This window comes from Nicotiana tomentosiformis, chromosome 9, assembly GCF_000390325.3.
Source record: "Nicotiana tomentosiformis chromosome 9, ASM39032v3, whole genome shotgun sequence".
Classification (NCBI taxonomy): Eukaryota; Viridiplantae; Streptophyta; class Magnoliopsida; order Solanales; family Solanaceae; genus Nicotiana; species Nicotiana tomentosiformis.
This window is the reverse complement of record NC_090820.1, coordinates 13,770,388-13,782,382: the sequence shown is the minus strand read 5'-3', so window position 1 is coordinate 13,782,382 and position 11,995 is coordinate 13,770,388. Positions and strand designations below refer to the sequence as shown.

General features: G+C 37.4%; 1 protein-coding gene across 4 annotated transcripts; it reads left to right on the top strand.

The window, feature by feature from the left end:
* Nucleotides 1–672: 672 nt before the first annotated feature.
* On the top strand, nucleotides 673–11,784 carry LOC104100197 (TNF receptor-associated factor homolog 1b-like). Of its 4 annotated transcripts, none has more exons than XM_009607375.4 (13): nucleotides 673–858; nucleotides 1,586–1,806; nucleotides 3,241–3,352; nucleotides 4,441–4,529; nucleotides 4,620–4,688; nucleotides 4,775–4,904; nucleotides 5,681–5,839; nucleotides 6,157–6,505; nucleotides 7,038–7,150; nucleotides 7,580–7,724; nucleotides 8,465–8,931; nucleotides 9,023–9,206; nucleotides 9,969–11,784. In XM_009607375.4, exons 2-13 carry the CDS (start codon nucleotides 1,626–1,628, stop codon nucleotides 11,409–11,411), a joined length of 3,441 nt encoding a protein of 1,146 aa, XP_009605670.1. In that variant the 5' UTR covers nucleotides 673–858; nucleotides 1,586–1,625; the 3' UTR covers nucleotides 11,412–11,784. The 4 variants fall into 4 exon arrangements, 2 of the variants coding, with proteins under 2 accessions (XP_009605670.1, XP_033513008.1); XR_004508064.2 differs by having other exon boundaries at nucleotides 717–858; nucleotides 4,441–4,688; nucleotides 9,969–11,518; nucleotides 11,599–11,784; XR_011411178.1 differs by having other exon boundaries at nucleotides 717–858; nucleotides 4,441–4,688; nucleotides 9,969–11,537; nucleotides 11,621–11,784.
* Nucleotides 11,785–11,995: the final 211 nt, after the last annotated feature.

Sequence of the window (11,995 nt, the reverse complement as noted above, 5' to 3'; positions counted from 1 at the left end):
CTATTCCCTGTTCAAACGTTGGTAGATAAAGTTATCCTTATGCGCTCGATCATAAAAAGAGAAGAGAAAATCCTAAAAATATACATTAACAAAAAAGAGAAAAAACATGAAATAATTATAAAGGAAAAAACCTTTTAAAAGTAACAAAAAGGAAAAAAGAAAACCCAAATACTAATAACTTGTTTGGATGGTTGTTACCCATTGTATTGTATCGTATTATTACTTTAAATACGATATTTGTTTTAATTGTTACTTAAATTTTATTGTATCGTATCGTTAAATCTATCGTTACATAACGACGAAATGTGACACTTTGTGTAACGAGTGATTTGGTGTGGTCGCGTCATTACCTTGTCTTTTTCTCTCAATTTCACTCTTCATTATTATTAAATAATTTTATTTTATTATTTACCCTACCTTTTTATATAATAATTTGATTCTGTATCATAATTTTTCTTTATAATATTACAAATTTATTCTTCATATTGTTGCTGTGTGATATCATGAAACCATGACAAACGACATAATCTATTCAGATATTATAATTATCAAATGATACAGTACAATATAATATACTACGATACGATATATTATGAAACTATACTAACAACAATCCAAACAAGCGGTAAAGAAAGAGATATACATATAGAGATACACACAAACACAATACCCAAACCCATCTTCATGTAATTATATGAATTATTTAAAAAAAAAAAAGAATAAGAAATAAAGGGGTATATATAAAAATTATATTTTTTTATTTCCGCCTCTGTTCTGCTGCTTCTTCCACCTCTCAAATCTCTCTCTTTATTTCTTTTCACAGCTTCCATTGACAAAAGCCTTGTTCTTTTGCTTCAGGTCTGCTCCTTTTTCCTTGATCTACTCTCCTAATTTTATTTTATTTATGTTATTATACTATTTTCCTTATTTTTTTGCTTCCCTTTTGTTTTTTTAATTGTGTTTTAGGGTTTATTTTTATATTTTGTGTTGTGGTTATTTTTTTGGAATTATTGTTTTTTTGATCTGGGAATGTTGATTTTCAATTGGGTTTATGGGTTTTTGCTCAATTGGGTTTATGGTAAATTAAAAATTGATTCATTTTTCTGGGTTTATCTGAATTTATTGATTGAGTTAATTTTCGGGTTCTTTTGATTTTGTGGAAGTTGGGTTTGAACTAGGGTTTATTGGGAGTTATTCTAATGTGGGTTTTCAGGTATAGTGAATTGGAATATGTCCTTATTTGGAATATGTACAAATTTGTATTGTTTTATTTTGGCCAGGTTATGTACTACTATAAGTTTGGCTGAGAAGTTTTAGATAAGGCCAGGCAGTGGCGAAGCCAGTAATTTCGCTAATATATGTGTAAAAAGTAATTTTGACCTATATATGCAGTATTATTTTCTATCTACACTAGTATAATTATCAGACGAAGGATGTTCAACTTCACTGTATGTGGCTCCGCCACTGACTACAGATTCAGCTTGTTGCATTGCTTTTACCTTTTGAAGTTAAGACTGTAAAGGTGTGGAAAGAAAGGTTTTTGTTTGTATTTTTAATGGGGTTTAATTATTTTTGGATGAGAAAGGTGGAGCTTTTAATAGTTTGGTGAGAGTTGTGGGGTGAGAATGGCTTCAAGTGCATCTGAGGAAGCAGGTACGGGGAGGTCGTTGGAGGGAGTGTCAAATGGCCAGCAGAGATGCCAATCTAGTGAAGCGTTGGCCGAATGGAGGTCTTCGGAGCAGTTGGAGAATGGAACTCCGTCCACATCGCCTCCTTACTGGGATAGTGATGATGATGAAGATGCTGGTATGCTGCTTGCCTGTTTCAATGTTTTTCTTTGTACTTCTGAAGTCTTCTTTCAATTCTTGACAGATGCTGCTTGCGATTTTCAGTGTTCTTTTCCCGTATAAGAATAGTTCTGTTGGTTTCTTTAAGTTGCATAATAGGGTAATGAGTTTCAGGAGACTAGTACTTAGTTGGGGGAAGTTGGACCATTCATGTAATAGATTGTCAGTTGCTTGAGTTGGTTCATGACAGACGTATCTGAATCCACCATTACTTTCTTTTCTGCAAAAATAAGCGGAATCACTGCATACTTATTTTTGGATTGACAGCTCCTTTCTTCTTTGGTTTCAGAACTCTGAATATTACTGAGTCTGAGTCTTGTTAATAGTGTTTAATCAGTTTAATGTATTCTTCATATTTAGTGAACTGCTTGCTTACTTTAAAGATGAATCCTTAGAATGTCAATCATTGCTTATTAAATATACCTGTAATATTCACTTTTAAGTTTGAGATGGTTTTCAGTTAGATGTTATTTGATGGAGACATGATTGATTTTGAAGATGAAACCTTAGAATGTCAATCATTGCCTACTAATTACTGGTTACCCTTGCATATGCTGTTGGTTTTCAATATAACCATCTCGTTGCCAATACTTCCTGGCTATTTGATAGTAGACCATGCACACACATATTTCTTTCTCCTTAATCAGTTTCGTAATTCTTTATCCTTACCATCTCTACCTCTGTGAGCTCTTATATTGTCACCAAAGCTGCTGGTAGTGCACTCCAACCTAGCTTGCTGTCCTTTTTCAAGTCTCTAAATGAAAAGTGAACACGTCTAGTGTAAGTTCTTGGAGGTTACATGACCATTGATATTCTATCTCTGACCTAAGCAATAATATGAAATGGATTCTACAAGAAGTAACTTCTCTGCTGTGGAATTTGGTGTGTTTTTTTTTTTTTTAAAATAATTTTTTTGTTTTTTTTTTTTATTCCCTCCCTCCAAGAGTTCCCCACCTTGCTCTTGGGGTGACTCGAACTCACAACCTATTGGTTGGAAGTGGAGGGTGCTCACCACTTGAGTAACCCACTCTTGTCGAATTTGGTGTTTCACAATTGTGATATGATGAGATCCATTTACATCATTAGAAGAGTAGTTTTCTACTATAGTTGCTTGACTCCATTTTATATGCGCTTTTCATTCGGGGTTAGTGGTGGGGATGTTATACTGTTGATCAAAAAGACGCAACAGTAACTATGTGTAACTGTTTTTCGACTTGATATTGATAATGCATGTGTTTTAACTGCCTCTAGGCTGTGAGACTATTAGTATTTCTTCAGAAGTTTCTTCTTTACACTTAACTAGCTCTGTCCTTTTGTATCCTTCTACCGTTCTACGTGCTTATCGGAAGCACCTTTGATTTATTTATTCAGTTATCCTCTTTTATTTTCTTAGGACCTAAACCTTCCGAGCTTTATGGGAAATATACCTGGAAGATTGATAAGTTTTCACAAATTAACAAGAGAGAACTTCGGAGTAATGCATTTGAGGTCGGAGGCTTCAAATGGTATGACATCTTTGGCAAGAATTATTTGTGAATATATTTGTTCGGTTCCCTTATATGTGTTCTCATCTTTCTTTTAACCGGAAAGAATTTAATGTGTTCTCATCTTTCAACTACTTGTAGAACGAGATATGTATTGTTCAACGAGCAAAATGCTGTCTGTCCAGTGTGTATCCATTTCAAAAACTGCCTGCTGCTACTTTTCATATGTTAATGGTTTTCCACCATTTACTTGGATAAAGTAAATTGTAATAGGAAAAATTAGACTTTCTATCTTCTACCTGTTGAGTTGGGAAGTAAGTTTGTGGATAAAGTTATTTATGTATGTACCCTTTTCTATTAGTTTGGATGATGTTACATTGGTTTAGTAGAGGAGCCAGGATGTAAATAAGAGAAGAGGGAAGGGCTATTCCCAGTGCTCTGTTAGGAAGTAAAATGAGATGGGCGCACAACTTATCTTGTAATAGAAAATTACGGAGTAAGTTATGGAGTAAGTTGGTTACATGTACTCTGTTTCTGGTTGGGGATATGTTAGGTTGGGTTAGATAAGCAGCCAAGAGCAGGATGTAACAAAAGAGAAGAAGAAAGGGGTTTTCCGGTGATTTTCTAAGGAAGTAAAAGGAGAGGGGCATGCAGTTTGTCTAGGTCATATTTACAACCCCCTTTGAAATTGGATGAATATAAACAAGTAAATTCATTTTTACTTCCTGGGATAGATGAATGATTAATAGGTGACCTGAGAAAATTACAGGAGCCTCTTCCCTGCACTCTTCCACTATCTTTTTCTGAGAGAAATTGCATGACTGCAAACACTGTTAGTTTACTCTTAGAAAATAGGCTGATGTCAGCTTGAGTGTGATCACTAGGTTCTCCTTTTTCATTGACATAGAGGTAATCACAGACACTGTTTATCTTGCTTCATCTTATGTTTGGAGTTTGGGTTGTACGAAGTTTGATATTCTTACACCCTTAATTGAAGCTTACTGTAATCTTGTATACTTGTTTATTCCTCTCATTGAATGAGAATTATCTGTTTCAGGAATTATAAAATTACTAACAAATGTTTGATATGATCAAACTGTTGGCAACAGGTATATTTTGATTTACCCTCAAGGATGCGATGTCTGCAATCATCTCTCTTTGTTTCTGTGTGTGGCTAATCATGACAAGCTCCTTCCAGGTGTGATAATGTTGGTAGTTCACCCCAACCTATCTTCAAGTGTTGCTGTAGCTGTGTTGTTGATGTTTTCTTGTCTTTTGATAAAAACAGGCTGGAGTCATTTTGCTCAATTCACTATTGCTGTGGTGAACAAAGATCCTAAGAAGTCCAAGTATTCAGGTGGGTACATTACATATGGTGTTTTGTGATGGATCTATTGAAGTCCTCGCATGTTCGTGTTAAAATACAGTTGCAAATTTCTGCAGATACATTACATCGTTTCTGGAAGAAAGAGCATGATTGGGGTTGGAAAAAGTTTATGGAGCTTTCAAAAGTCTTAGAAGGGTTTATTGATGCCGATACCCTCATAATTAAAGCTCAAGTTCAAGTTATCAGGTCTTTTCTCACTTTGATCTCCCTCTCCCTAATTTATAATTTTATACCAATTTCTGTATCTTACATTACCGATAGCATGGTTAGCCAATAGTATGTTATTCCACCACCATTTGCTAGTCTAAGTCGATGTGATTCCTCTTCATGCTTGGATGTGAAGATTTAAAAGTGCTACTTGGTTCGACCTTTTCGTTCAACATAGGTGTTCCCATATAAATTTTTATCAAACAGGATGATGTCAACATGTATGTGAACATGCCATAAATGTTTGACATGGACATACTGGCATGAATTTTCTATTAAGTGTTTGATTTACAACACAGGATTCAAATCCTCCCTGGACCCCACGGTGTGGGATAAGACTGGGTATGTTGTTGTTGTTGTTGTAGTGTTATTAGGCTTTGTATATATCAGGAAGAATGAGATACTGAAATAGTAGTCTTCAAACATTATGATGTCATATATATATTTGTGGTCAAACGAAGAAAGGAAAAGTTGGGAGATCAATGATTTGTGTGTGGAGCGTGTTTGTGGTATGTCTGTGAGGGTCATGTTAAACATGGTTTTTAATACGGACACAATGACTTTTAGAAATGTTGCTACTTTGTGTATAATATTGTTAGGACACCATTGCAACTTACACCAAAGTGTAGACCTAGGAGACGAGATTTGTTGCTACTGAATATCTATTTTCTATAATATTGAGTATTCTTAACTTGTTCCATGGATGTCGTGATGGATCTCAAATGGTGATTCTGGCCTGTGTTCTTTGTTTGCAGGGAGAGAGCGGATCGTCCCTTTCGTTGCCTTGACTGTCAATATAGGAGGGAGCTTGTTAGAGTATATTTGACCAATGTTGAGCAGATTTGCCGCCGTTTCGTTGAAGAGCGGAGAGGAAGACTTGGAAAGTTGATAGAGGATAAAGCTAGATGGTCGAGGTATGCCGTAAATTTTCTCTATTGCTTACCTGGTTCTAGAGACTGTTAGCCTTGATAGTTCTTAAATTTTCTCTATTGCTTACCTGGTTCTAGAGACTGTTAGCCTTGATAGTTCTCTAGCTTCTAATATCTAAGTTTTGTGGTGTCTTATTTAGCTCTTTAGTTGTGGTGGTGAATGTGGATTAGTTTTCTGTTGAATGACATTTGTTCCCCATAATCCTCATGTAGGCAATGCTATATGTGCTCACTTTTAGATTTTTGATGTTTTTAGCATTTTATCATAGCATACTGACATCTCACGTGACATGGAAATGCAGTTTCTGTGCTTTTTGGCTGGGAATGGACCAAAATTCTAGGTGCAGCATGTCTCGGGAGAAATCAGATTCGATTTTGAAAGTTCTTGTCAAGTACTTCTTCGTTGAAAAAGAGGTTACATCTACTCTGGTGATGGACTCTTTGTACAGTGGGCTTAAGGCTATTGAAGGCCAGACTAAAGGCAAGAAAGGTAAGGGGAAACATTTGGATGCAGAAGAACAACTCGTTCCTATTGTTCGTTTGGCAGAAGACATGTTTGTCTTGGTGGATGATGTCTTGCTATTGCTTGAGAGGGCTGCATTGGAACCGCTGCCTCCAAAGGATGAGAAAGGTCCCCAGAACCGTACAAAGGTAAGTGACACAATCCGTGGTTGAAGCTCTATTCTGAAATGTTCCAAATTTATGGCTTGAATATTGTACGACAGTTTCTTGTTATTGCTGCTCTTGGATTAATTTTGTATTTTAGTGAAATATAGATTAGCCCTTCTGTCAAAAATTTTGTGAGAGATAAGTATGCTTCAGTAATATTTCCTATTTGTGGACACGCTTTTGTTATGATTCCTTAACGTGTTTGGATATATCTTTAACTGCTTTTGTGGATAAGCCACTGAAAGTCAGTAAGAATGAGATTGAGCTTTTGTCATGCAACAAGGTCAATAATTGTGAGTGAACTATGTTTTTTGTGGATGACATTTGAATTGGGTCCTATTTCAATGCCTAGCATAACTGAAAAATTGTAAATATGGTCCAAGAGTTACTTTAGTCAGAGTCACTTCTCTTACTGCCTTTCTTTTTGGGGTATCACCGGGGAATTTGTTCCCCCTCTCCTGGGAAAAAGAAGGGGAAGAAAGACAAGTACTTATTCTACTATTCTTTGTTTTAGGATGGTGCCTCAGGAGAGGACTTCAACAAAGATTCCATTGTGCGTGACGAGAGGCGCCTAACTGAACTAGGTCGTCGAACCATTGAGATATTTGTCCTTGCACATATTTTCAGGTAAACCACTTAATCAATTATTTGCTATTAACTGTGATTGCTGCTATTGAAATGGCTAGACATAGCTTCTGCTTTGGGTTCCATTTGTATTGCGTCAGGGTCTTTTGGAAACTTTTAACAGTAGAGGCAGTCTAACACACTAATTAGTTTTGCCGACCTTTAAAGTTAGAAGAGATCTAACTATATTTGCAAACCTCAAATTTGGAAGCAGCTGCATTGTCAACTGCATTTTCTGCATTGATGTGAGATGATGTTGTACCTAATATTGTGTAATGAGCGGCAAAGCTCGTCCATTTTGTCTAATTTGTGGGTAGTTGTCATACTGCACTTTTTGACGGTTAACAATTTTTTGTTTTTTGTTTTTTTGAAATGGAACAATGATTTGAATATACTGATTAAAAAAATGACTTGGTTATTTACCTTCTGTAGTAAAATAGAGGTCGCATATCAGGAAGCTGTTGCTTTAAAGAGGCAAGAGGAGCTCATCCGTGAAGAGGAGGCTTCTTGGCTGGCTGAAACTGAGCTGAAAGCTAAAAAAGCGTCTGACAAGGAAAAGAAGTCAAAGAAAAAGCAGGTATTGTCCTTGCATATGTTTATGGTATTTGATTACACAGTTAAGATATCTGACATATTTTTTATTTACAATTTACTGGAACATCTGTTTAACTGAGGCTACAGATCATTGTTTTTAAAAAAAGCTCCTGCAGCGTTGGTATTAGAGTTTGAGTCTCTGCTATCAGCTATTTAACTTTAGGGGTCGAGGGGCAAAGTTAGCCTTTGCTTGAAATTCTTTTTATGCGCAAATTGTGGTTATAGCCTTGTAGGAATTAGGAAATGCTGAAGCAAGGAGCTTTATGTCAGCTCAATTGAAAACCATGTCCTGGCTTTCAATTATTGGCATCACTAATGTAGTTTCTATGCTGTATATCAGATAATTGTATATTCTGCCATTGCACCACCTAAATTTTTTTTATTCAAGATATGCTCATTAAAGCTTGGCTGATAAAAGTTGCTTACACAAATGTGTAAAAAAGCATGTGATATAGTAGTAGAACTGAATGTTCTGGGATCCCCAACAGAGGAAAAAAAAGAAAAAGAAAAAGAGAAAAGAACGAAAGAGGGTTAATTTTATTTTGACTAGAATCTGTGTTGAGACAGTTTCAAAGTTGTAGACTTTGTCAACTAGTTGGTGTGCAAGCTCTTAACTGTCCGTTGAGGGTTAGTGAAAGTATTTATCCTTTTAACCTCCTGAAGAAAGTGCTTTTTTGGGGATATTGTGTAAATACATTTTATCATTCTTACCTTGTATTTCAGGGAAAACAGAAAAAGAATAATCGCAAAACAAAGGACAAGGGGAGGGATGAGAAAATTTGTATTACTGAGCAAGAGAAGGCTGAACGAGATGGGTGTATCGGTGATGGAAATGACTACGAGATTGAGGAGCCAGAGGCAGCATTGGGAAAAACAGATATACTGGAAGATGTTTCGGACATTTCTGATTCAGTCGATTGTGTCCCAGAAGCAAACCATCCTGATCTTGAGGACAGAGGCGCAAGTCCTGTCAACTGGGATACTGACACCTCTGAAATGCATCCTATAACAGAAACTAGCTGCAGTGGATTGAGTGGCCTTTCATCTGTACAGAATGGAATTTCAGGAAAAAGTCTTTCTGTTATGGATGATAGTTCATCAACGTGTTCTACTGACTCAGTCCCTTCAGCGGCTACGAATGCGCCTTACAGAGGGACTTCGAACCATAAAAACCAGAAATCACCCAGCAGGTGACCTTCTATAATTTATTTTTTTGGCATCCATTTGCTTATCTTTCATGATGTCTGTTGTTGTTCTAATTCCTGGTGCGTGACTTTTTAGAGTGGCTAACCACAGAAGCAAGTCAACCAGTAATGCAGCTGACTGCGCTAGTGAAACACATAGTCAGCCAGTAGATGCTCTTCCAGATGCAGGGCGGCTAAGTAATACACCTGTAAGTTGTGGGGCAACTAGATCGGAGTCTCAGGCTATTGCGCATTCGCACGAGCAAGAAGTGGTGAAGAAGGTTTGTCTTCTTCTCCCATTATGCATTATAGCCTGTTTGGCCAAGCTTCTCCAAGTTGAAAAGCACTTTTTATGCTTTTTTTTCAAAGTTGAAGTGTTTGGCCGAGCTTTTAGAAGAAAAAAAAGTGCTTTTGAGTAGAAGCAGAAAAAAGTAGCTTCTTCCTCGATGCACTTTTTTGAGAAGTGCTTTTGAGATAAATACACTTAGAAGCGCTTTTTAAAAGCTTGGCCAAACACTAATTGCTGCTTAGAAGTATTTTTCAAATTAATTAGCCAAACACAAACTGCTTCTCACCAAAAGTACTTTTAAAAAAAACACTTTTAAACAGGCTATTAATCTTTTACCCGTTGACTCGATTTCATCCAAGAAAAAAATCAAAAAATCTTTTACTGAGAATTGTGAGTCATAACACTCAAAAGCATATTTGTTTTTCCTTTTCGGGGTTTTAACTCCTTCACTCCCTTTTCAGCATTTCGTTCATGTTTATATAGTTAATAGAAAGGAGGTGAAAAAAAATCTTGCAAGCTGAGTGTCCTGTTCTTCTTTCTATTCGTGCAAAACACAATGTATTCCTGAAATATTGGTAAACTACCATGTTTTTTTTTGGGTATCCTTGCTTGTTATTCGTTTGTTTTTTTGTTAAGCAAGTTCCTTTTTTTTTGTTTTTTGAGGGCAATTTCTTTACTGTGGATGCCATGATTCTGTTTATGTTCTTGTCAGCGAGTTCCAACTTTCATTGCCACGTTTTCTTGTTGTATGCAGAAAATAGTAGTTTCACAGCAGAGAAAGCTGACAGAGGCTGATACAGAGAGACCTCCCTTGGAGAAGCCGCATGTCATGTCTCCTCCTAGAAGCCCTCCAAAAAGTGCAGCATCTGCCGTTCAGTCGAAGTCAGAACTAAAGGTCTCGGCCACAAGTGATCCAAATTCTGTTAAAAGATTGTCTTTGGAAAGTCCTAAGCTGACTCATAAATCGACAACGTTGGCTAATTCAGCTGAAACTGCTGTGTTGTCGAAGGCTGATCCTCATAAAGTTTTAGAACGACACACAGCAGAGAAGCCCTCGGTGCATTCAGTATCTATTATACCTCAGAACTTCCAATCTCGTCAAGTGACTTCCTCTGCGACAACTGAAAAGCCCAAATCACAAGTTCCTGCCCTGTCCAGACCCTTGAGTGCTCCTGTAGTACCTGGGCCTAGGCCTGCTACCCCTGTTGTTTCCATGGTTCCGGCATCGCCAGTACTTGCCCGTTCAGTGAGTGCAGCTGGTCAACTGGGCTCTGACCCATCACCAGCAACACACAGTTATGTTCCTCAGTCCTATCGAAATGCAATTGTGGGCAATCCTGTTTCTGGAAGTTCGGCTGGTTTTAGTCAACCCTATTCTCAAAGTCCAGTGGTTAACAGTTCACAGTCATATCCTCAATCACCTTCACTGATTTCTGGGCCGTCATTTTTACCACAAGGCTCAGAAAGAATAGAACCTAGTTGTATCAGACCAAGTTTTTCATATGGAATGATGAATCATGATACCCTGCAGAATGGACTGCAATGGGAGAGTTCCCAGAGGGACAGCAGGAGTATGTCCCGGGACCATGCTTCTATGATAAACGAGTTTCAAAACTTTGATTTGTTCAAGCCTGTAAACAGCAGAACCCATGATCATATCCCATCCGAGTTTCCAGCCTGCACGTCTGGACGCCAGTCTCAAAGTGCACTGGCCGATGAATTTCCACATCTTGATATCATCAACGACTTACTTGATGATGAGCATGGAATTGGAAGGACTTCGATGCCCAACACAGGCTTTCATCAAAGTTATAACAATGGGTCACACCATCTGAATCGGCATTTCTCTTTCCCTGGTGATATTGGGATGCCTGCCGCTGACCTAGGTCCCTCAACAAGTTCCTGTAGATTTGAGCGAACACGAAGTTATCATGATGAGATCCAGCATAATTTTTCTGGAGGCCCTTTTGATAGTGTTAGTAGGGATATGATTCGGCAGCCTAATCCACGGTTTATAAGTGGGCAGATTGATGGTTTAGTTCCTAACCAGTGGCAAATGATGGGTTCTGATCCATCATTTCTTGGAATGAGGAATGTGGAAAATGATCCTAGTTACCCATATCACGTTCCTGACTACTCGAACGTGGCTTGTGGTGTAAATGGCTTTGGAGTATATAGGCCTCCAAATGGTCTTTGACAAGCTCAGCTCCATCGATGGGGCGGATAATAGGCCGTTAGTGTTTAGGCTGTATTCCTTATAATAATGTACTGGAGGAGAGTGTGGTCTTTGGAGTTGGGAAGGAGGTTTCTGGAGGAGAGTGTGGTCTTTGGAGTTGGGAAGGAGGTTTCTGGAGGAGAGTGTGGTCTTTGGAGTTGGGAAGGAGGTTATAACCCTCTAGTGGCAAGGAGACATTTTGTAAAGAGTGATTCTGCCTTTCTTGGTTTCCATTTTTATTAGCTTTGAAAAATGTGTTTTTTTTATCACCCCAATTGGGGACTTGATGTCTAAAAAGTTTGGCCTTCTCTTTTATGGAGTCTGATAATATGGTTATTCTTTTTTCTTTCTCAAATCTTGATTGGGAACTGTTAGTCGCTGAAAAAATTATAGCCGGAAAAATATATAAAATTTGTATATTTTTTGTACATATATATGTATGTTATATATAAAAATTATACAAATTTTATGCATTTTTTCGGCTATCAAATATAAATAGTATCTGACGGGCTAAAATTGATAATACCCCTAAATCCGACCCTTAGTTCAGAAAAGAAACTCAAACT